Source organism: Hydra vulgaris, chromosome 02 (assembly GCF_038396675.1).
Source record: "Hydra vulgaris chromosome 02, alternate assembly HydraT2T_AEP".
NCBI classification, from domain to species: Eukaryota; Metazoa; Cnidaria; class Hydrozoa; order Anthoathecata; family Hydridae; genus Hydra; species Hydra vulgaris.
In genome coordinates, this window is record NC_088921.1 from 38,846,350 (window position 1) to 38,870,620 (window position 24,271).

Consider the following 24,271-nt stretch of genomic DNA (forward strand, 5'->3'; position numbering starts at 1 on the left):
CTAATTAAATGACTTTTAAATTAACAACTATTTAAATGACTTTTTTACTATTTAAAGAAATAGTTTATTTTAAAATTCTTTAGAAAAAGTTAAAAACATTGTTATAGAACTAAATATAAGTCCTAAATTTGCTGTTTGTTGCACAATTAAAATAAAACATTTTTTGATGAAATTGGTGTTTGACGAAATTCCCAAAGATGCTGAGACACGTTATAAAATTTCTTGGTTCTATCTGTTACTTTGATCTCTCTAATAAATGAACATTTTAAATTTGTGCCAGATATTGCAAGTAGTTATCAAACATTTCATTATCTTGTTGATAATGACAAATGCACTCAGCACCAGATTTAAGACTAGATAAATAAAGTTTGTGAAAAGTCTGTTGAGATTAGTGGTTAATTCTTTTAAATGAAGTTTTATTTTTATGCTAAAATTCAAGAAGCCTGTAAGTATTAACAGCATCGGGCCCCCAGAAGTAGATGACCGGTCCTGTTGACTAATAATGATGATGATAACAATAATAATAATAATAACAATAATTATCATAATGATGGTAGCAATAATAATAACTTAAAAAACGTAAAAAAGATTATAAATGTTTACTTTGATCGAATCATTGTAACTTAATTTTTTCTGTAGTGTTATGCACTGCTTTCTAAAATGAATATCAGCAGAAGAAGGTTTCCACATGTTTATAAATTTTTCATTCTAAAATTTAACAAATAATATAGTTTTTAATTAAATATATAGTATATTAAATATAGTATAGCATATTTAATAAAAAGATAAAATAAAAAAAAAAGACAAAAGCTATTTTTAGAATCATAAAATTATCAAATTTTTATTCTAACAAAACCATCAAATTAGGACAAAATATTTTAAGTGTTTTTTATAAAACCACGGCTACCTTCATGGTAGCTTGGGGTTATGAGAATTTTTTTTTAAAGAAGCAAAATTGTCTTAGAGACAGGGCAATTAAAATATTTTGTAGCAAACCAAAGTTACATCGAAGACTTAGTGATTAAAATTTTTTTATTTAATTTAGTTCAAATAAAACTTTAACTGTTATAAATAAAATGAAAAAATCATCACAAAAAAAAAGACCAGTAAAAAAAAAAAAAAACACTTAGAAATTGGAAAAAAAACTAAACACTATATTGAAAAAAAGAAAGAAACGAGTTTAACATTTGGGAATTTAATAGAGTAACTTGCTAATTTTATTCAATAAAGTATTTTCACCAAGAATATAATCAATCACAAATGAAGAAAAAACTTGAACATATTTAAAACTTACTTGAATTTCATAGTTGATAACACATTGGTTGTTAAACATAAAAGAACCACCTTTAATGATTTTGTCTTTATAAAATTCAGAGACTCTGCACCATACAGAAGCTAAGCATAAAAAGACCGAAAAAATTAGTTGTTTATAAAATATATACTAGTTGTTTATATACTAGTAATTGATTATAAAAAAATAATTATTAAAATAAATTATTAGGATTTTTTTAAAAACCAAAAACATAAAAAAAATAAAATAAATAAAATAAACGTAGTTTATAAATACCTTTTCAATTTATTTTTTAATTTCATTAATGTATTTTACATTATGCAAGCTAAATTTATCTTTTCTCTATATTTCTAACCTATTTCTTGTATCTCAAAATAGACACAGATACAGGGAGGGAATGTGGGCAGTATACTACTTAACTAGATCTCTTTTAAACAAAAATTTGGAATGAAAATGATTTTGACTGAATTTGATGTTTATTAACTGAATAACCATCTGACATTTATTTTTTTTTAAATTTTTTTTTAATTTTTGTTTATTAACTTGTAATCATAAATTTTGTAATTTGCTCGGCAAAAAAAAGATATGAAAATAGCAAAAATAAAAAATATATAAAAAATACTTGTTACTCAAATATTCAAAATTAAATCTTTTAAATTACTTTTTATTTTTATATAAAAAATACTTTTGAATTTTTGTTTTTGTGTGTATGATCTGTTTCAGTAATATTGTAATAGCCTTTCAATGATAGAAAAAATAAGCAAATGAAAAAACAAAAAATGGTATGAATCTAAATTTATTTTTTGATTTAAACATATAAATGTAAACATTTGGATACATTTTTTAATTTTAAACTAATTCACTCTGAACAAGACTGCAAGTAACCACTATTAAAGACTGTCCAGAATGATAATGACCCATGGGTATTTTGGAATATTTCAAGAACCACTTAATCAATTTTTATAATCTTTCTTTTTTAAAGCAAATTTCTCTCTTGATACAGTAAAGCTTTTTAAAAACATTATCTTTGAGCTGATTATAATATTTTTTCAGTTTGACATCTCGCATTAGCTTTTGGATAACAGTTTTTGTAAAATTTTGTGATGCTACACCCCAAAATTGATAAAATTGATTGATGCAAGTCACAATTTTGCCTTCCTTACATAGCATACATTTATACTCGCCCAAATTTTTTCAATTGGATGAAGCTGCGGCACGTTTGATGGATTCATATTTTTTGGGACAAAATCAATGCCACTTTGTTGACACCAATTTTGTTGGCAAGATGCAAAATCAGGCCAGAAGATGGGTGGATCATCATGCTTTTGGATCATAGGTAAAAGTCACTTTTTTAAACATTTGGGAGGAAAAAACTAGATGAGTATAAGTTTTTAAAACATGAGGGGACAGATATTGTAAAAGGATGCAACTTAACCGAATGACAAGTCAAGCAAGAATAAGTTTTAGTTGATGGAACTAGAGAACTCATTTGAACTACAATTATGATAGTATTTGTAGAAAAAAAAAACATTATGGATGATGGGAGAGTGACTCAAGCTTGGCAGATAGAGCAAGTCCAGAAGGATAAACAAATTCTATTTGTTGACTAGCTTTGCACTCCTTGCCTATAAGGCTAGCATAGATGAACTATATATATATATATATATATATATATATATATATATATATATATATATATATATATATATATATATATATATATACACATTGTTTAAAATGTTGAATGCTGAATCCTCTTGACTCATTGCATGGGTTTTGCTTGTGTTTCTGCTTTTATGACTAGACAACTCCTTCTATTATCTTCTTATGAGGGTGCAGCACTAAAACTCAGTTTTGTGGTTCTGAGGTTGGCTGGTAGTTAGGTTTCTCAAACTCTGTGAGAGTGGCTCACAGAGTTCGAGACTCTCAGAGAGGCTGGTTCCATCAACAGCTGTAAAATATCAGAATACTAACAGGGCCATGTTGCGCATGGATGGTGCCTCTGTTTGTACTTTCGGTGTGCATTGTTGAGGCAACATTTGGAGCTCTTTGTTACGGCTAAGGAATTATTGATAGTAATAAGGCAATGGCTTGGACTATTAGATAGTGTACTCAGTACTACCTGTGCTTCGAGTGAATGAATAAATTATCAAAAACTATAAAACACAAAAAACCATTGCCTTCACCAAGCTTATTATTGACTAATATTCGTGGTCTTTGAAGTAACTTTTCTTTTGTTGAGTTTTATCTTTTGCAAAATTGACCAGACCTACTTGCTCTTTGTGAGACTAATTTGAGTTCAGCTGACTCATCTTGTGATCTTAGTGTTGATGGTTATCTTCTTTCAATTTATAAAGACATCAATAGTCACATGCTTGGCCTGGGCATTTACATTCGTAAGAATTCACCCATTTGTTGAGAAAATAGGTTTGAATCCACAGACTATTCTCTTATGTGTTTTCATTTAGCACCACTTCACTCTATTTTACTTTGTTCTATATCGCTCTCCTTCATCTCAAGACTGCACTCTTTTTGATGTTATTTCTGATCAAATTGACCAAGCCCAAGCCCAATATTTGGTGACTTCAATGCTCATCACACTAAATGGCTTGTTTCAAGTGTCAGTGACTCTGAAGATGTTAAGACCCAGAGTTTTTGCCTTTCTCAATCTCTAACACAAGTACTCAACTTTCCCACTCGCTTTCCAGACAACCAGAACTATTTACCTTCTCTACTCGACTTGTGTCTTGTTTCTAATCCTAGTCAAATGTGCTTCTTATGTAACACCTTAGATTCAGACTGGCATGGAATCTTTTATTTTCTCTTGACAATTCTGAGTCAAGCCTCACTCTTCTCCAAGATTTTCCTCTCATTGCGCTGCTGTACTTTCCAATCGTAACCATTTCTTCCATACCTATGGCTGATACAATTCTTTAGAAAACAGAGGTCTGTTTACTATTGCTTAAAAATATTGTAAAAAAAGTTTGTTAAACGCCAAAACCTGCTATTTTCAGGTCAAAAAATCTCATATTTTATCTCAAAAATTAGGCTTCAGAGACTTCTGAAGAATCTTTAGTGTCTATAATAGGGGCAAATCTGTTATTCCACCTCTCTTGCATGGTAAAGATTTTGTTGCCTCACCTAAAGACAAAGCTGAATTGATTGCTAAAAACTTTTATCAATCTGATCTCTTGATTCCACTAACCACATCCTACTTTATATAGCCAACAAACAGGTTGATCCATTGCTTGACATTCATATCACTCCAGCATCTGTATCTGAAGTAATTTCTTGCCTAGATTCTTCTACAGCTTGTGGTTCGGACAACATACAAGTAATAGTCTTGTAGAAGTGTTCTTCGGAGCTGTCGTCTATACTTTCAAAACTATTTAACAAGTGCTTTTCAGAGTCTTGTTTTCTAGTCTCCTGGAAAGCTGTTTCTGTTATTCCTATTTTCATAAATTCTGGAGAGCGATCTGACTCATCTAACTATGGTCCCATTAGTCTTCTTTTTATCATAAGCAAAGTGAGTCTTTAATTAACAAACACTTAATCTCTCATCTTGAATCTAATAATTACTTTCTGATAAACAAATGGATTTCTCATTCTACTGCTGATTTGTTAACGGTAATAACTGATTGGTTTTATTGTGCATTAGATAGGTGTGGAGAGATTAAGGCAATTGCTCTCAACATTTCTAAAGCCTTTGATCAAGTTTGGCACAATAGCCTTCTCCATATGCTCTCTTCTTATGTTGTATCAGGTAACATTTTAAAGACTATTGAATCCTTCCTTACCGATCATAGTATAAAAGTTGTCTTCAATGGACAACACTTTTCTTCATAACCTGTAACTTCAAAGGTTCCTTAAGGTTCTATCCTTAGCCCTATACTTTTTTTAATTTACATTAACGATCTCCCAGAAATTCTCACATCTAAGGTGGCATTGTTCACTGATAATACTACTGCTAAGATTGCATTTCTTTATTGTGCTCGCCACTTTTTTACTCTGGATTCTCTTCTTTATCTCTATAAATTTCAAATCCGTCCTTGTATGGAATACTGTTGCCATATCTTGAGTGGATCTTTGAGTGATACCCTTTCTCTTTTAAACAAGGTGCAAAAATGCATTGTAAACATAGTTGGACCTGCTCTTGCATCCAACCTTCAACCATTATCACATCATAATATTGCTTCTCTTTCTCTTTTCTATAAATGCTATAATGAACTTGAAACCAATAAGAAGGAATAAAAGCTTCTATATCTGCCTGGATCCAGGAGGACACTTAAGAGGCCCATTTCTCAGTGGAGAGATGCTGAGAAGTGCTTCCAATGTAAAGACATCAGCTCAAGGACTGTCACAAAATAAATCACAAAAAAGAATCCCAGTCAGCTTTAGGGCAGTAGTAAGTAGTGCAATGATAGGGTGCGTCCAAAGAAGAAGTATGAGATAAAAGATTTGCAGAGACTATTAATTGGATGGAGGCTCCTAATAGAAAACAAGAAGAAACTGAACTTTATGTCTTGTCCATGACCCAAATCTAGGAGTGAATGGAAGTGATTAGAGTTGTCAGGAAAACAAATCAAAAAGTTAACTACCTGAATAAAAGATTAGGAAATACAGAAGTTATGAGCATTAGTGCCAGCAGGGTCAGAGTGTTAGAACCAAACCATTCAGTGTGATATTGGCTGAAGGATAAAGATAAAGGGCTTGGTCAATTCAGTCAGAAATTACATTTAAAAATGAGAAGTAGAACAATAAAGAACACTGAAAAAGATGTGAGGTAAGTGAAAGCATGTGTAATTATATGCCCAAGGATAATAGCCATCAATACTGAGGTCCAAAGAAACAGCCAAATTAAAATTATTTTCACAAAGAGCAAGTAAGTGTTATGAGTTTTGAAAGAGTAAGATTCAACTGATAAAAAGTTACTTCAAAGACCATAAATATTTGTAAGATGAAAACAGTTAGGTGGTAGTGGTGGTTTTTTATGTTTAACATTTTTGGGTACTTTAGTCACGATTAATGTTAAAAAGAACTAAACTGAATCATAGATGGAGCATGACATCTCAAGTAGTTATCTCAGTTATGCAGAGTTATGCAGTTGTCTCAATCCCATTAATTAACCCAAAGTTAAAGCTATGGGCTCATTATGTGGCCTCACCAAAATGTACACCAAAAGCACTAACAACGGCACCATCCATGCGCAACATGACACCTATAATACTCTGATATTTTACAGCTGTTGATGAAAACAGCATCTATGCGAGCTACCATAGAGACCTTACTACCAGCCAGCATCTGAAACATTAAACTGAGTTGTAGAGCTGTACCTTTATAAGGAGATAACAGGAAGAGTTGCAAAGCAATTATTAAGGAGGCACAAGTAAAAATCCATGAGTAGAGACAAGAAGATCCAGCATTCATTATCCTAGGCAGGAAACAATGATACCAATGATATCAATCTAATAAATGAAAAAGGGGTGTAAGACTGGCTAAAAGAATTATTCTGCTTACATCTAAATTCTTTGCCTAGAAGGCCTTCTACAATTTAGTAGAATAATTAGTATTCAATTCAGAGTTTATTTTTGCCAGCCTTTGTCTAAAAAAGCAAATCATACAAGGCAAGAGGATATGGGACAGGTAGCACTGAAGTACATATTATTAACAACAGGTTGATTGTGATGATCCTGAACCTGACCTGAGCTGAAGTAGTAAAAATAAGTTACTTCTGTAAGCAGAACTTTAAAACATTGAATAGGAGATTTTAAAAACACATTGAGAAAAATGATACATTCAAAATACTACTAAAAAAGAAAAGAAAAAGAAAACATATGTTTTATAGTTGTAGTAACTAGTTAGTAATTGATCTAACACTACATCAGAGATTCAAAGGACACACAACCACACATATAGTTAAACCAACAGCGCGCCATAAAACACAATCATACTAAAAGTAACTTAGAGGTGAGCAAACATTTATGCTAGATTTCAGATAGAACACAAATGTACATATATGTAAATTTGTTATGTACAGTTACTATATATAGTAACTTGTGGATGAATAAACACTGCACTATATAATATTATTAAATTGTTTTAAAATAATTACTATAAAAAAAGATAAAATAAATAAAATAGGTGACAGATAACAGGTAGAAGTTGAGTTATTTGTTTTTGCATTTAAGCTTCTTAATGCCTCATTTTCTACAATTCCAAAGTAGAGAAAACTTTTTAGGGTGAGGTCTTAAAAATGATTTTTTGTTTTTATAAATAAAGGTTGTTTTAAACACTCTAAATAGGCCTATCTTTTGATACAACTTTTTTGCAAGATTCCAACTTTTTCTTTCATACATCATATATCATTTGATATATAAATGGTTAAGTGATAATTTACAGGCGGAAAAAACAAATTACATTTACTCACACTACTGTAACTGAGTAGTTTTTTTGCAAATTTAGAACTTTTTAAGTATATTTTTAAATAAATACTTTTACTTAAGCGTTTATTTTTTAAAGTATTTTATTTTGCAATTATTAAAAGAAAATTAAAAAGCTGTTAAAAAAGTGCTGTAACTTTTTAACTTTGTAACTTTTTAACTCTCCATTTTTAATGAGCTACTTTTTACCTTTACTTGAGTAAAATTTCGACCGGTAATGTTTACTTGTACTTTAGTAAATTCACTCAAATAACAGTACTTTTACTGGAGTAAAATTTTCAATTGGTAATGTTTACTTGTACTTTAGTAAATTCACTCAAATAACAGTACTTTTACTGGAGTAAAATTTTCAATTGGTAATGTTTACTTGTACTTTAGTAAATTTCACTCAAATAACTTTTACTGGACTACAAAAAACTTTTGCAATTTTTTTTTACGAAATTTTGGACTGGTAACTTGAGTTAAGTTAGTTTTTTACTTGAGTAGAAAATTTTGTTACTTTTTCCACTTCTGATTATTTACTATTCATTTATTTTGTCCTTTGAAATAAGCTTCCCAATGTTTTACAACATAACCATATAAAGTTTTGAAAATTCCGACTGGAGCTGGCAGAAGACATAGTCTTATCATTCAGCCCTGTTGTTACAAATTTAGATATAATCTTGTATATAATACACATGCATAAACTTATTTTTTTTTATTCATTTTTTTTTACGTCAATATAATAACATAAGTTTGAAATCCATACATATTGAAGAAAATACATATTGAAAAACAAAATAAAAACGTATTGCGTCAATATATAAGATATTAAATAAGTAAGGTTAAATAAAGGCTTTAAAAGTAAGTTAGTAACTGCTTATAATCAAAATTGAATATGTGTTGTTTTGTTGTACATTTAATATATAGAGTGGAAGTTATAGTCTTTATATTACTTGTTAGAATCGAGTTCCACAATCATGGCCCTCAGCAAGATATTGAGAAGTCAGCTTGTTTTAATAAAGCCTTTGGTAAAACAAAGTTGTTAATTGAGTACTTAGTTTGATATTTGTGGTTTATAGAAATATATTGGAAAGTTTTTGGTAGTAGCAGATTCTTTAACTTAAACATAAAGTAGTATATTAAGAATATTTACTTCAAAGACATTAAGCAAGTTCTCTTAGTAGAAGTTTGCCACTGGTGTACCTGTTTGCATTTAATATTAAGCAACATGCATGTTTTTGTTTTTTGTAAATTGCATTTAACTTTGTTAGAAAAGTACTCGCCCAGATTATGTTGAAGTAATTGATGCAGCTGTGAATAAAAGAGAAATAAATATTTTTTAAACAAGTTGTATTAAGAAGATGCATTGATTTATACATAATTCCAATAATTTTAGATATTTTCTTTTCCACTTTTTTGAGTTTTTCCACTTTTTTGAGTTTTTCCACTTATGATTACTCCAGCTCACACTTTCATTTAGAATTATACCTAAAAAGTTGATTGAGTATTTTCTTTTAAGTTTAGTTTTGTTGATAAGTAGTTCAGGATGTTTTAAGGGGAGGGTGTTTGAACCAGAAGATTTTGTAAAAAGAATATATTTGCTTTTTTCTACGTTTAGGGAGAGTTTGTTGGCCTTAAACCATTCATTTAGATTTTCTAGTTCTTGATTAACCATATTAAACATAAAGTTAATGTTTTTGTGGCTAAAAATTTTTTGCGTATTGTCAGCAAAGAGAACAAAGTTGAGTTTATTGGAAGATGAGAAGATATCATTAATATAAACAAGGAATAGCAATGGCCCTAGAATTGATCCTTGCGGGACCCCACAGGTAATACTTTTAGGTTGTGTAAAAGTATTGTCATACGATAATACTTGTCTTAATTATTAAGGTAGGAGCAAAACCATTTTAAATTGTCATTTTTTATTCCTGGCTGCAATATTACTTTTATGTATTCTTAAGTATTTTGTGAACATTTTAGTTGTATCTTTTTTTATTCCTGTAACCTCTTTTATTATGCTCCATGTTTTTTGAGTGTTACCGATATTATTTTCTAATAAATTGCAATAATACTTTTTTTTATTGCTTTTTTAAAGTTTCAAATAAGTTTTTATATTATTTATATGTTTTTTCATTTTTATAGTTCTTTGTTTCAGAAACTTTTCATAGAGTTTTTGCTTTTTTTTAAGAAGATTTGATAAGCCCATTTATCATCCAAGGACTTTGTAAGCTTTTGAGCTTAGTTTTCCTTTCAATCCTCGGAAACGCTATTTCGTACAGTCTTAAGAATGTGTGTTTAAAGATATCATAAGCCATATTTGTGTTTTTGCAATTTGTAATCTGACCCTAGTTTTCATTTAATAAGTCGCTTCAAAACTTTGTTGTATTTTTTACATTTATTTGTCTTTTAATTAGAGTTGCTTTTGATTTTGCTTTTTTATTGTTAAATTGGTTAAGCAAAATTCTAAGCCGAATAATAAGATCTGACACTTATGTCAGATCTTATTATTTGGCTTTGAATGTTGTACTTTATAGAATTGTTTGTAAAGATGTTATCAATAAGGGTTGCAGTTTGTTGAGTTACACGTGTTGGCTCATTTATTAAAGGTACTATGTAGTACTGAAGGAGGTTATTTAGAAATCGTTCAGTAGTATTATTAAGTTTTATCTTTAAAAGATCCAGATTAAAATCTCCCATTATGTATATTTGCTTGTGTTTCTCAAAAGCTAAGAACACTCAAGTGTTCTAGCTTTTTGAATTGAAGAATATTATGTTTGAAAAAACATAAACCTCCACCATTTCCTCTACTCCGTGATTGATGGAGAGCTTTATATCCTTGTATTTGAAAATTTGAGTTCAAGATATCATCGTCTCTACACCATGTTTCTATAAGGCATATAACCTTAAATTTGTTATTTATGTCGTGTAACATTGCTTTAAAGTTTACAAAATTTTTACTCATGCTGCGTATGTTTAAGGTCAGCGCTGAGAAAGCAGATTGTGACGCTTTTATAAAACAAGATGCTTCCTCAATACAATAATAATTAGAGTTGAATTTTATGTTTTCAGAAATATTTTTGTCTGGGGTGTTGATACTATTCAGTAGAAGAGTTCATTATCAAGTTCATTATCAAAATTTTCAAAATATTGTGTTTCAGTTGTTTGTCTGTCGATGCTATAATAAATATAAAATAAAAATATATAAATAAAAAAAATATATATATATATAAAACTTAATAATAATAATAAAAGTTACTTTTTTTGGATATTGTTTAACTTAATAACTTTGTCATACCTGACAATGATGTTTTCGCTGTTTTTACTTCCAAAAACAATTTCTTTCTAATGGTCGCTGTTTCCTGTGAATAGTATTCATTTACATATGCATTAAGCCCTTTAAAATTATTTGTTTCTTTTAAGATTTTAGATTTATCCTTGTGCCTAAGTAGTTTCATTATGATTGTTCTAGATTGCCCTTCTTTTTTTATTCCTGTACAATGTGCCCTTTTGATATCAGTTTCTTCAACAGCCAATTTTTCAGATAAGAATTTTAGGATCTTTTATTCTGTTTCTTCCCATGTTTCATTTTTGCTCTCAAGTATACTGTCAATTCTTAGGTTGTTTCTTCTTGATCTATCTTAAGCTATTCTGGACTTTTCGCTGATTATTTTTATCATGTTTCCATTCTCTTTTTCATTGGTATCTTTAGCGCATTTGACTTTTGTCTCTATTATTTGTTCTTAAAAACTTATGCTTTCTTTTAGGTCTTGTATGTCTTCTTCTATTATTTTTATTTTTTAATGGCTATCCAATGTTTTACTTTTAACAGCAGTCAAATGTGCATTGAATATTTTTAAATTTGCACAAACGATATCAACAAAAACTTTCTCCTGTTGTTTCAGCAATATTACCATTCCTTTTTTATATTAGTTAAACATTACTGTAAGCATATCCTTTATTTCTTTTTATGTAACTGCCATGTTCAATTTTATAAGTATATGCAGATAAGATATTTCAAATTCACTATACAATTTGTTTTTTTTAATTTTACTGATTGTAAGAAAAACGCATCCGTTCGCCGCTAGAGCGAATAATATAAAAATATATATAGTAATAATATAAAAAAGTAATTAAAATACATAACTTACGTGCTGAATAATACTCAACGTTTTTACAGTTAGTTGCATAGTTTCCATTAGAAAGATAACCAACACTATCTGGATCATTGTTTACTTTTAAAGTAAAAGCTCGTGACAGTTCCACACTATTTACAAAAGATAAAAACGTTGCGTTTTCAATTGATTCCCATGTAGTATAAAATTCTACTTTTACATCTCCACCAGAAGAGCTGAAATCAGATAACAAAAAAGTTTTAAATTTATTTATATCCCTAAGACCAGGAGAAGGAGGGGGGGGGGGCAACTACAGTTAGGGGAACTACTTATATATTATATATTGTATTAGCAAAGTAAATTGCCATACAAGTTGCATATTTTATAATATAACAATGTTACTTGTTATGTTTATTTCGGTATATATAAAATATTCAAGTTAAATTTTTAAAATATAACTTTTTAATGAATAAATTTTATCAATTATATGTATTTTAATAATTTAGTTAAAATAATATTTAAATTATGATATAATTCATTTTAAACTCTTTACACACAAAAATTAATATAAAACTGGGTTTTACAGAATTCAATTAATAAAATTGATTTCTATAAAACCCAGTTGTAAAAAATCCATTCACAGATTTTGGAAAATTTTGTAGTGTTTTAGATATTGAACATATTTTTAATTTGTGCTGGGTTCTTTGTGCTAACATATCATTATATACTATGTCCTCAAAAATAATCAGAAGAGCATAATATAATAAAAAAATATCATGAAAGTTGTAGGTCTTTTTTTAAATTAGTTAACGCAACTGAGTTTTATGATAAAACTCAGTTGTGTTAATTAATTTTAGATTATATTTTTTAGGGTTATTACATATAGGGTTATTAAATATGAAATCGCCTAATTTTTTGTAAGTGCCTCAGAGTACCACATCAGATTTGCTTCAAATTCTGACCACCTACAGATTATATAAGAAATATACAATTATGAAAATTACAGTTTGATTGACTAAATTGTTTGAAAGTTATGATTGATTCAATACTGAACAAAATCAGAAAAATTTGAGTATTTGGAGCTTACAGTATATTTTTTTGATTATTGACAGACCATAACTTTGTAAATAAAAAATGTGATCACCTGAAAATTTGTATAGTGATATTTTTGCAGTTGATTTTGTGTTGTTTAACACATGCAGCAGCCTGTTAAAACATTACTTTTTTAAAAAAAATGTGATAAGTTACATTCACTTTGCAGGCCTAGAAAATAGCGCTAACAGGTAAAATAAATTATGAAACTTTTTTTATGGGAGTTCTATATAAAGACAACCACCAAAAAAATATTTTAAGACCTATACTCTATTTTATAAGATAGTTTTAGCTTTTTCAGTGTGATGCGCTTTTTAAGTTTAAAAAAGACCTAAAAAATAACGCATATTATATTATATTGCAAAAACGTTAAATAAAAAGTAAAAGGATGCTGAAAGAAGAAGTGTATATAGCACGAAACACAAGTACACTAATTTCTTTATCTCTGATTTACATAACTTCTACCCTTAATGAATGAAGCACTTATTTGACATTTTACTTTGTCAAATGGACAAAAACCAACTCCATTGTGCATCATTTGAAATTTAATTTGTTTCTATGCATGAACTTTATAATAACATCAATTGTGTCCATTTGAAATTTAATTTGTTTCTATGCATGAACTTTATAATAACATCTTGGTTTTCATTACAAATCTCAAACACAAACCCTATAAACCATTCATCATTATAAAATAAAGCAATATATTTACTGAGTGTAAAATTTATAGGATCTTTTTCTACCAAGTTAACATCATTTAGTAAATGGGTATCATAGACAGAATTGCAAGAAATACTCTGTAAACAAAATTTCTCTCTACCTGGTACAAAACTGTGATGCTGAGGACTGTGCTCATATGTTCATATTTTGTTTGTGGATGTTAAAACAAGCTTAATGGTTAATAATATAATCACTTGATAAAATATGTTAACATCTTCTAACACCCATGTAAACAGTTCATGTGTTGGGAGAATCGGATTTGTAATTGCTGCTTATATGCTTGCTGCTACTTTTGTTATAGTTCCTCCTACTCTACCGCATAAGCATTTGCCATGGGACATAGTAAAGGAGTAATGCTCTGCATTTAAATTGTGATCTTCAAGGTGGTACATTAAGTTTAATAGATATTTGTAATTTTTGTACTGTGAGCAGCACAACCACTAAAGTATTTTTTTTTTTCATTGATTGTGGGTAGTTTGATTTTGATCATAGGAAGCAACTTTGTGAGAAAACAATGAACTGCTGTAACTTGATGAAGAAGATGGTCAGAAATTATGCAATATCATTCACATTTGAGTTGATCTTTTTGATCTTTGTAGTAAACAGCAAATGGATGTAAGGTAGCTTGATCAGCTTGCCAGTAAAACCCTTGTACAGCATCTTGCACAAGAAAACTGTAGTTCTCTGCAAAATCCATAAGAATAAGACAGGTGATTTAATCTAATGTTTTTTTTGCCTCTGATAAGTAGCAAGATTGTGCTTCTTTGAAAAAGTGGTGGTGACAAAGATCATACAAAGTTTTACTTAGAGTTTTAATAAGCTCAAAAATGCTTGCTTGGACTGTGACAAGTGCAGTTTGTTTAGGTGATACTTATTGTTTGTATGTGATCTAAGTGTCAAAATCAAAATCATTCTTTTCAAACACATTTTCTAAGTAAGACTTCAAATTTAATTTACCAGGGCAGTTGGAACATAGATGAAACATTACAAACACATACTTTCATCAAATCTTCTAAATATATTAAATTGTCCTTAAGTAAAGCAGCGCAGATCAACTTAACATTTTAATGATAAGAACATACAAAAACTGAGTGACTTCCTCGACTGTCAACTGTGGTGCAACACTGAATCTAACTTTGTGTTCTGGGTATAACTTTTTAAACTTCAAATGAGGAACTTCATTTGAAGTTTAAGAAGTTAAACAAACTAATATAAGATATTTTTGTTTATAAACTTTTATATTATTTATACACACAGGAACAAAATCTTTTTTCCTGGACATTTTCTTGTTAACTCTTCACATTCATAAATTTCAATGACTTTTTATTTAACAATATCTTCCAAGGTTTCCTTTTTTAGCCTCAGGTTTAGAAAGTATCCTTTTTTGATTTTTTTAACTTTTGGGCTTTATTAATGAGATGTTCTTAAACTGAAAATATTTCAGAAGTTTTTTCAATTGCTTAACTATTAGGAATTAATGAGAGCAACTGAACTTTTCCTTCCTTCAAACTTATTTTTACTTTTTTTTTGCACCTAAAAGTCTAAATCATCAGCTTATGCACTTTTGCTTTGAGTCTATATACAATGCTGATGCTACTAGGTTTGTTTTACTTGTATCCAGTTTTTTAACTTTTTGGCATCCACATCCTAATTTTTCACATATACTTACATTTTTGAGTGGAGATATTTTCAATAAAGATACAGTCTTAAGATTTTAGGTATTTTTTGAAATTGAAATCTTTAGATTTAGATTTCAATACCATTTCTAAATGCAATCAAAGTGCTTCACACTCAAATATTAACCATTTGTATACCATTATAATTATATTATATGCTTAAAATTAAATACATATTCCATAATTATACCAAATAAATTAATTTGAGACACTGATTATATCACTTAAAGGAAAACTGATCATATTCATTTAGAGGAAAATTAAAAACATACACATATAAGATCGAGTATATAATACATAAGTCTTTAAATTTTTTAGTGATAGCCTATATATAGAACCTCTACAGCAAAAAGTTTCATAATTTATTTCAATTGTTTACGCTATTTTCTATTTTCTGCAAAGTGAATGTAATTTATCTTATTTTTTATATTAAACAAAAAACTGGCATTACCTGTGTGATACAGTTCATTACCTACCTGCAGATATTGAACTATATGGTTCAAAAACTGTTTAAAATCTGTCAAAAACACCTACAAAAATAGATTAATTGTTTGTCAAAATCAAAAAAATTAACTGTTAGCAAAAATCAAGCTGAAATTTTAAGGATTGTGTTTTTTTCATAAAAACTGTGAATTATCAAAGATTAAAGCAAATCTGAGGTGCGGACCCTGTGGACCACTCTGTGGACCATTAGCTGATTTGATATGGAATGACTCTATATTTTTATCAAAAAACTATTGAAATTTAACTTTAGAAGTGGTAAAAATTATTTTAAAATGAAAAAACTATATACATTTTTCAAAATAAAATTAACTGCAGTTTCCAACTTTTTTATTTTTGGTTTTAAATATTGAATGGCTAATATATTTACACTATTACACTAATTAAAATTTAAAGACTACAAAATTAAAATTAAAAAAAAGACTGCAATTTTTAATTATGAGGTAAAATAACAGTTGAAAAAACTGCATCAAATTTTTTTTCCTAAAACTTAAGAAGCAAAAAGTCAGGGTTTGAAAGAAAGCAAGAAACTGCAAAAGAAGATCACTGCATAAGCCCACTTTGATTGACAGAGAAGTAGAGAAGAACCATAGATCATTAGTGAGTCAGATAATGCATAATTCAAACCTTGAACATGTAACATTGAAAATGTTACAATACAATTGTGCATTAAAAAAGGCATGTATAGAGTTTGCTTTAACGAGACAATGACCCAAAACATACAACAACAAAGATATATTGATATATTAAAAGCTGGAATTTCTACCTTTGAGTAGCGAGTCATGTGAATCAATATTGTTTAACTTTTCTTAAGCTTTAATTAAATTTATATTAACTTTAAGTTCAGTTTTAAACAAGTTCTTGAAAAAGTGACAATATTCTGTGTCACAGTATATGGTTAGTTTTTTAAAAGAATTTGTTGATCAGAAATGTAACAAGTTCCTCCTGAGCAATGCCATAGTTTTCCATACAGATTTTCTAATGAAGTACACTATTGAGGTATGCCTATAAGATATTTAGAGTTAAATCATTACAGAAAGTTCAAAAAACTCAATGCTTAAAAAAAATTAAAGTACTGTTCTTTTATTTACATGCAAGTCTGGATGACCTTTTAATGTTGCTAATCATTAGTTTTTGTAATCTCAAATTTTTGTAATAAAAAATTAGCCTAATGTTTCATTACAAAAACTTGCAAATAAGTGACACTCTATAGTTTTAACTTGTATAAATTAATAATATGAACCCACCATGCAATATTTTTTTCTTGAACGTTTGCTGTAAGTCATATTTTATATGTAGTATATAATATATAGTATATCTTCTCTGACGCAGTTGTAGGCTGAAAAAAAGTTAAACATTTGCAAAACTGTGAACGTTTAAAATAAAGCACCCCCTTCCAATAATCAAGCACCCCTTTCAGTAAGTCTGCAATAAACAAGTCTTTCGCAAAAAGATAATTGTTGAAATCCATAACCTAACCAATCCCTGACCCTAACCCTTAGGGTAGGGTTTGGTTAGGCTAAGGTATGGTTAGGTTAAGTTTACTCATTTTTTAGTAGCTTTTTAGTAAAGGAGGTGCCTGAAATACACCTATACCGTTTCAAGTAGCAGTTGTCCACAAATGACGTCACGCTCTTTTTTGACCCATTCCCTCGTTACCATTGTAATTATCTATAATAACATGTCCCGTACAAGTCGTCATAAAACCACTAACCAGTCACAAAATCACTAAAGCGTGACGTAGTTTATGGACAATCCCTTAGTTACTTACCATTAAAACACCTTACATATTTCTATTGGAATAACTTTTTAACTACATCATAAAAATAAAAACTACAAAATACAATAAACATATTAAAACATACAAAAGCTAAGAAATTTTAAAATTCTTGCTTGAATATAATCCAGCTTGAAATAAACTCCAATTTCAAAGTCATTCGTTATGACCAGGAGTATTTGGATCCTCTTAGACAAAGAATAGTTGAGCGAAGTTTTTTTTTAATTATTTTATGTTAATTCAGCTCCCTTATTATAACTGGCTAATATAATTGTGATTACAACCCTCTCTCAATTCTATAACTCCGAAATACGAACCTTGACGAAAGAGGTCGCTGCGCGGAGAAACAAGTCATTATAATAGAGTATTTTTCATTTCGTTTTTCAGACAGTTTCTTTGCCAGTTTTAACTAACTTATGACATTCCGAACCCATTTCTCCACTCGTATCCAATACTAAAGGTTTCATACTGACATGTTCTACTTTACGCACTCGTTCATCGTATTGCCTCTTTTTTTTCGTTTTCGTGTTTTTTGAATAACGCTGCAATAATAATAAAGCTCGAAATTCTTCCTTGTTTAAAACAAAACCTTGCACATCTATACAAAAACGGTTCGAACCTCAATTTTGAGGACCAAAAAAACAACCAATGGGGCATTATTCGGTACGGTCTCAGGTATCACCAGATGTAAAAATTAAAATCTAATCTCTATAGCCAAAGGAGAAAAACTCATTTAAGGTTTTTAGCACTTTGTGCTACTGATCGCACTTGGAGCCCCGTTGTAGATCTATTTTGTTTGTTTTTTCACTTTTGGGTTATGGAGTTTTTAAAAACTATCAAAAACTCTTTACATATATGTGTTGGCTACAACCTGACCAAAAATCAGCTCTTTAACACTTGTGGTTTGTGTGCAGAGACCTAAAGTGTAGGGTATGGCACTAAAAGCCTTTTTAAAAAGAGACAAAGGGTGCTTTACGTTTTTATTCTAACCTTATTATCGACTATGAAAGTTTTAAAATTTAATAGAATGAAGCCTTGACATGTATCTTTCAGGCAAAAAAAAGTAGAAACAAGATATCTTTTATCTGTGCAACGATATAGCTCTTAAAGTAGGAATCTCGTCTTTTAAAAAACGGCCAAAACGATAGCAGCTTTTTGTGGTTTTTATGCTTTTTAAAGATTCAAAGTTTCATCAAATAACTGATTTAGTAACAATATCATGTGACTACTTGATATGGGATTCTATGGTTGTTAGACTTCACATTTGTGTGTACTTTGTCTGCAAAAAAGTGCTTTTTTGTCTATGTTTGTATAAAATATGGGGCAGAAAACACATAGTTAGAGGCATTTTTTCTAATTGTTCTGAATTTAAAACACATAAAAACTTTTGTTTAAAATAATTGACCAAATATTGGACATAATAAAAACTTTTTTTCATATAGTAAAAATTACTTTAGAATTGTAAATTCAAAATTAATTGGTAATTTATAAAATAATTTCAAAATTAATGTTAGAATCAAGTTTTTTTCATATAAATCAAATATGTGTCTCGTTGTGCTTTTTTTCTTCTCATAAAAACTTTGACCAAGTTTTTTCTACTATTTAAAAATGTGAAAACAAATGTTTCTTATTTTCCGGGAAAATGCCACAATATCAAAGTAATTACATTTAAGAGCCATTGTCTGAGAAATCTAGGCAAAGTCTGGAAGTGATGTCTTCAAATTGTACTCATTTTTAGATATTTTGTAAAATACAATGAAAATGGGCCACTGGTAATTTTTTTCAAAAATTTTTATTAATTACGGAGATATTGGGTCCCAAAATTTGGCCCGTTTTGAGAAAATTTTGCGCATGGAGTGCAATTGCTACTTTGAGGAGTAGTTTTAGCAACATGAATATGACAGAAACATTTCTTTTTAATTTTTTTACTAATCTGGGTAGGTTTCTACAGTAAAAGTAAAAATTCAACATGATTACATTTTCAGTTGTCTAGAAATCGTGGTCCGAAACCACAACATTTGAAATTTTACCCTAACTTTGAGCTCTAATATCTCTTAAGGCCAATACTTGCACGTAGTTTTTTTTTAGGTGTTTTTGAAAGACACTAAGACATACATTAAAATTTTGAAACAAAAACCATGTGCATACAAGGACCTGGGAAGGAGTAACCTGCCAAAAATCACTTTTTGCGTTCAACGCGCTTTGATAGATTACCCATAACAACTGTGGCCTTCGGTCCACCATAAACAGTATAAGTTATTTATTTTCCTTAAATATGCATCTTCCAATATATGAAAAAAATCCATGTGCTCTGGTGATAAAAAGCTTACAGAAGTCCTAGAAGTAGCCTTATTTTGCCAATTTTTTAACTAAAAAAATACCCTAGCAACGGTATAGATATACTTAGCAACGGCTACTTTACAGCCATATCAATTAGTGCTGCTATTAAAAATTTTAATATAATACTTTTTTATAAAGAAACTGTACAAGAGAACTTGAAAAAAATACATATAGCACTTAAAATAAAAACAAATAAAAACTATATATAAATAAATACAATGTTCTATCTAATAAAATATATTATATCAGGTGGAACATTGTATATATATATATATATATATATATAGATATATATATATATATATATATATATATATATATATATTTGTGTTTATCTTATATATTAAACAGAACATTTTATTTATTTCATTTGTAGATAGAACGAGATAATACTGCGGGGACGAAATGACTGCCGACTTAATATGACATTTTTGTTAATGACTACTTGGTACATACCGTGGTTTACTTGAATTGCATAACATAATTTTTTTTCAGCAGTTTTCAGTAGAAGAATTAAAATTTGTTAGAAAAACTGCATTATTTTAATATTAGTCAATAAATAATTATCAATAAACAAAATATGTCAGAGAGCAAGAATAAAGTCAGTCCTTATGAGAAATGCATATATTTTAATAAAGAGAAGACTTCTTGTGGTCCCTTTAAGCGTTGGAACAAAGATGGAATCTTTCAAGTTAATGAATTAACTGCTGACATAACTAATCATTTACATGCTTTAAAGGTATGAATAATATTAGAGTATTATTTGCTTTTTTATTAAAAGATACAGGATTTCTTTCTCCATAGGTGGAAAATCTAACGTTACTGTTTTATAGCTTCTACCGACAAACCAGTGGAATGAAAAAACATTGATTGAACGCCGACTACAAGCTTATCTTTCACGCTATGACTCATTATGTGCGTACCATCTTTTTTCTTTTGGTATTGGCTGGAAGCAGCCAAACAGTTGTCAACACCCAAGACATGAATTTCAAATCGGTAAAAAAGCACCAAAAATTAGATCCATCCCTTTGAACACCCTTGCTGCTTATAATGAAAAGAATTTATCACTTCCTGTTGGAGCCGTATTTTGCTTCAGCCACCTAAAAAGTATTTCTACAGCTAACAATATTGACATGTTAGAACCAGCTCCAACACCAATAAAGTCTTGCTTTCCTGCTGATGACATATATGTTCCAGATATAACAATCATTTCAGATGAAACTATCGAAGAATCAAAAAAAGCAGCTAGCTCTTTGTGTGAAGCATTTAGAGCAAGCCCACTGTCCTTTCAGATAAAGCAAAAGCTAATAGAAGACTTAACCCCAGGAACCAAACAGAAAGTTAAGAAGAAATTTGAAAAATTTTAAATGCAGCTTGAGAAGATATTTGCTGAAGCAATTGCACCAGGTCAATCAGAGGTACTAATTTCTCAAGTGTTACACAATGAGGATGAAGATGGTTCAACACAATTGGTTCCAGAAGACCTTGTTGTACCAGTTAAGATGTTTCAAGAAAGCGATTCTGTAGGACAAATTTTTTTGCTTTCAGTTATTAACCATAAAAAGTACACTAAAGAAGCATTAATGAAAATCTTTAATTGCAAAAAACATCAAATTGAAAAAGCACGCAAGTTACAAAAACAAAACAGAGAATTTTCCATACCAAAAAAGGAAAAGGTAAACATATGCCAAATGCCACAGGAAAAAATAGAACATTTTTTAGAATTTATGTTTTGTCGAGGTTTGCTGCAAGATGTAGCTTATGGTGTAAATAAAATAAAGTTTGGCAATGGAGAGGAAAAAAAAGTGGCTAATGCCATTTTAATGATGAAGTTTAGCCATACAATCACATTTTATAAAGAAGTTTGCCAAGAAACTAATTATCTCCCTATGTCAGATACTTCTTTATGGAGAATTCTTCGTGGAATAAAACCTTCTCAAAGGAAAGCTTTGGCTGGTCTTGATGATGTCACGGCAGCTGGCATGGATGGGTTTCAAACTTTGATTGCTATTTCTGAAAAGTGGAAGTATAAAAATATTACTAAGTTCCTTGAAAAGGGTAAAAGGTATTTGAAGAGTAATTATCCTTTCAAGTGTAGTGAAAGTTCCACTTTGCATAGTCACTCTACTTCTTTTGCTCTTTCAGATATAAATCCAGACTTGAATCAACCCTTTATAGCTGCTGAAAATGAACAATGTTTTGACTGTGCAAACCTCATTTCAGCAATCAACCAGGTTTGTGAGTTAGTTATAGAAAGTAAAGATGAAGATCTTCTATATGATTTAAATGTGGCTACTGAAGATGTTGAAGCCTATATGAAGCATCAAATACGTGATGCACAACAAAAAATGGCCAAAATAATGGCTTTTGAGCAACTTGATGAGGAAACTGGTTTTTGGCTGAAAGATTTTTGTCAGAAAATTTTGCCAGCTAAATTCCGTGAAAGCCAAAAGGATTATTTCGGAAAGAAAGGAATGACTCTACATGTTGATGTCTTCTTCTTCCATGAAAATGGTCAAATGAAAAAAAAAGTCTATTTCACTGCTGTCTATAGATGTCAGCAAAGCCTTGTTGATGTACTCTGTTTAGCTGATGTTGTTTTAACCAAAGTTCGAAATGATTTTCCTTGTTTAAAAAACCTTTATGCTAAGTCAGATAATGCATCATCTTATCATGGCAACTTCTACTTAGTAGTTTTTTACAAAGTTTGCAAAGCATACCAATTCTTTCTTAAAAGGTATGATTACAATAAGCCGTCACGTGGAAAAGATCAATGTGACAGAGAGTCAGCAGGAGCGAAATGTGTCATAAGGAGTTTTATTGATGCTGGAAACAATATGTTGACTGCAGAAGATATTTATGAGGCTCTTCATTATGGCAATGGAGTTCAAAATGCTGATGTCGCTGTAATTACAATAGACTCCAAAGCTTCTACTTTATCAGGAACAAATCTGATTCCCAGCATTAATAGCTATCATTCTTTTCAGTTTTTCTCTGATCACATGATAATGTGGAGATACTTCCGAATTGGAAAAGGTAAAAAATGGAACTATACTAATGTGACATTCCATTCTTCAGTTCAAATTGTTAAGCCCTATAGTTCAACTTGCAAAAGTTATACTGCGCCATCAGTTTCCAAAAAAAAACGTGTTGATAGAAGTGTTAACACTCTTAAGTTTTGTACACAAATTGGTTGTGCTGAATCATTTTATGATACTGAATTAATTGCAGAGCATATACTTTCAGAAAACCACACTTCTCAATCTGTGGCAAAATCTATGGTAGACAGAGCAAGACATTCCTATGTCAACAAAATGAACCTAAATTCGAACCTTAATTCTTCTGATCACCTGCTATTATCCCATTCTATCATTAAACAAGGGATTGAAAACTTGACAGGCATCACTGGATGGGGCATTACCAAAAAGAAAAGTATTTAGATATTCTTCAAAGCAAAAAACATTGCTAATGCAGATGTTTATGGCTGGAGAAGAATGTGGGAAGAAAATGAATCCAGAGCAAGTTCACCAACAGCTGAGGACAATGTTAAAGCCATGTGAATATGTGACAACTCAACAAATTTGATCATTCTGTAAGCAAGTAAATTAACTTGTATATTTACAAATACCCATAGTATGTATGCTAAAAAATGTGACTTTTTTCTTTTCTTGGGACTTGAGATAAATATTTAGCAATTTCCTTTATCCTTCAAGTGTAATTTTTTAGATAGAGTAAGCAAAAAAGAACAGGAAGGTTGGCAACCCCTTTTTGTGAAGAGGTTAACTTAAATGATGATGTGATTGATGAAACTGTTGATATGATAGACGCACTTGAAAACGAAGAAGATGATTTAAACAATGATATTCAGTTGATTGCAAAGGAGTTAGCAGCTGATTTTCAAATTGGTGATTGGATTGTTGTTCCATACTTTATGCAATGGTATCCTGCAATAATTAAAAATGTAAGAAGTTTTAACACTATAATATTGTATTTTTGTGTATTGAGATCTATTACAAAATTATTGGTTTATTAACCATATTAACTAATTTCAAGGAATATTTAGGAAGCAGCAATGATTAGACGTTACTTTACCTCAACCATTAGGTCAATGATGATGATATATATGTTTCTTGTATGGAATATTCTGTTACACCTGGAAAGAACTGCTTCAAGTGGCCAAACAAAGAAAATATTCTCCAATGTTCGTCTCTTGACGTTGATTGTAAGATTGATGCACCAACACCAACTAATGAAAAAGGTGGTTATTCACTCTCAAAAGACGATATTGACAACGTGGAGATTCAGATCGGCCATTAATAAATTTATTATATATTTTTCTT

General features: G+C 29.7%; 1 protein-coding gene across 1 annotated transcript in view; it reads right to left on the reverse strand.

Annotated features, from left to right (window-relative positions):
• The window catches only part of LOC101235326 (uncharacterized), a 61,183-nt gene that overhangs the window by 11,300 nt on the left and 25,612 nt on the right, over positions 1-24,271 (reverse strand). The window contains exons 3-5 of the mRNA XM_065790816.1: positions 11,862-12,061; positions 1,295-1,395; positions 604-708 (exon numbers count right to left, since the gene is read on the reverse strand). Coding sequence (XP_065646888.1) covers positions 604-708; positions 1,295-1,395; positions 11,862-12,061 — 406 coding nt within the window. The remainder of the gene's footprint in view (positions 1-603; positions 709-1,294; positions 1,396-11,861; positions 12,062-24,271) is intronic.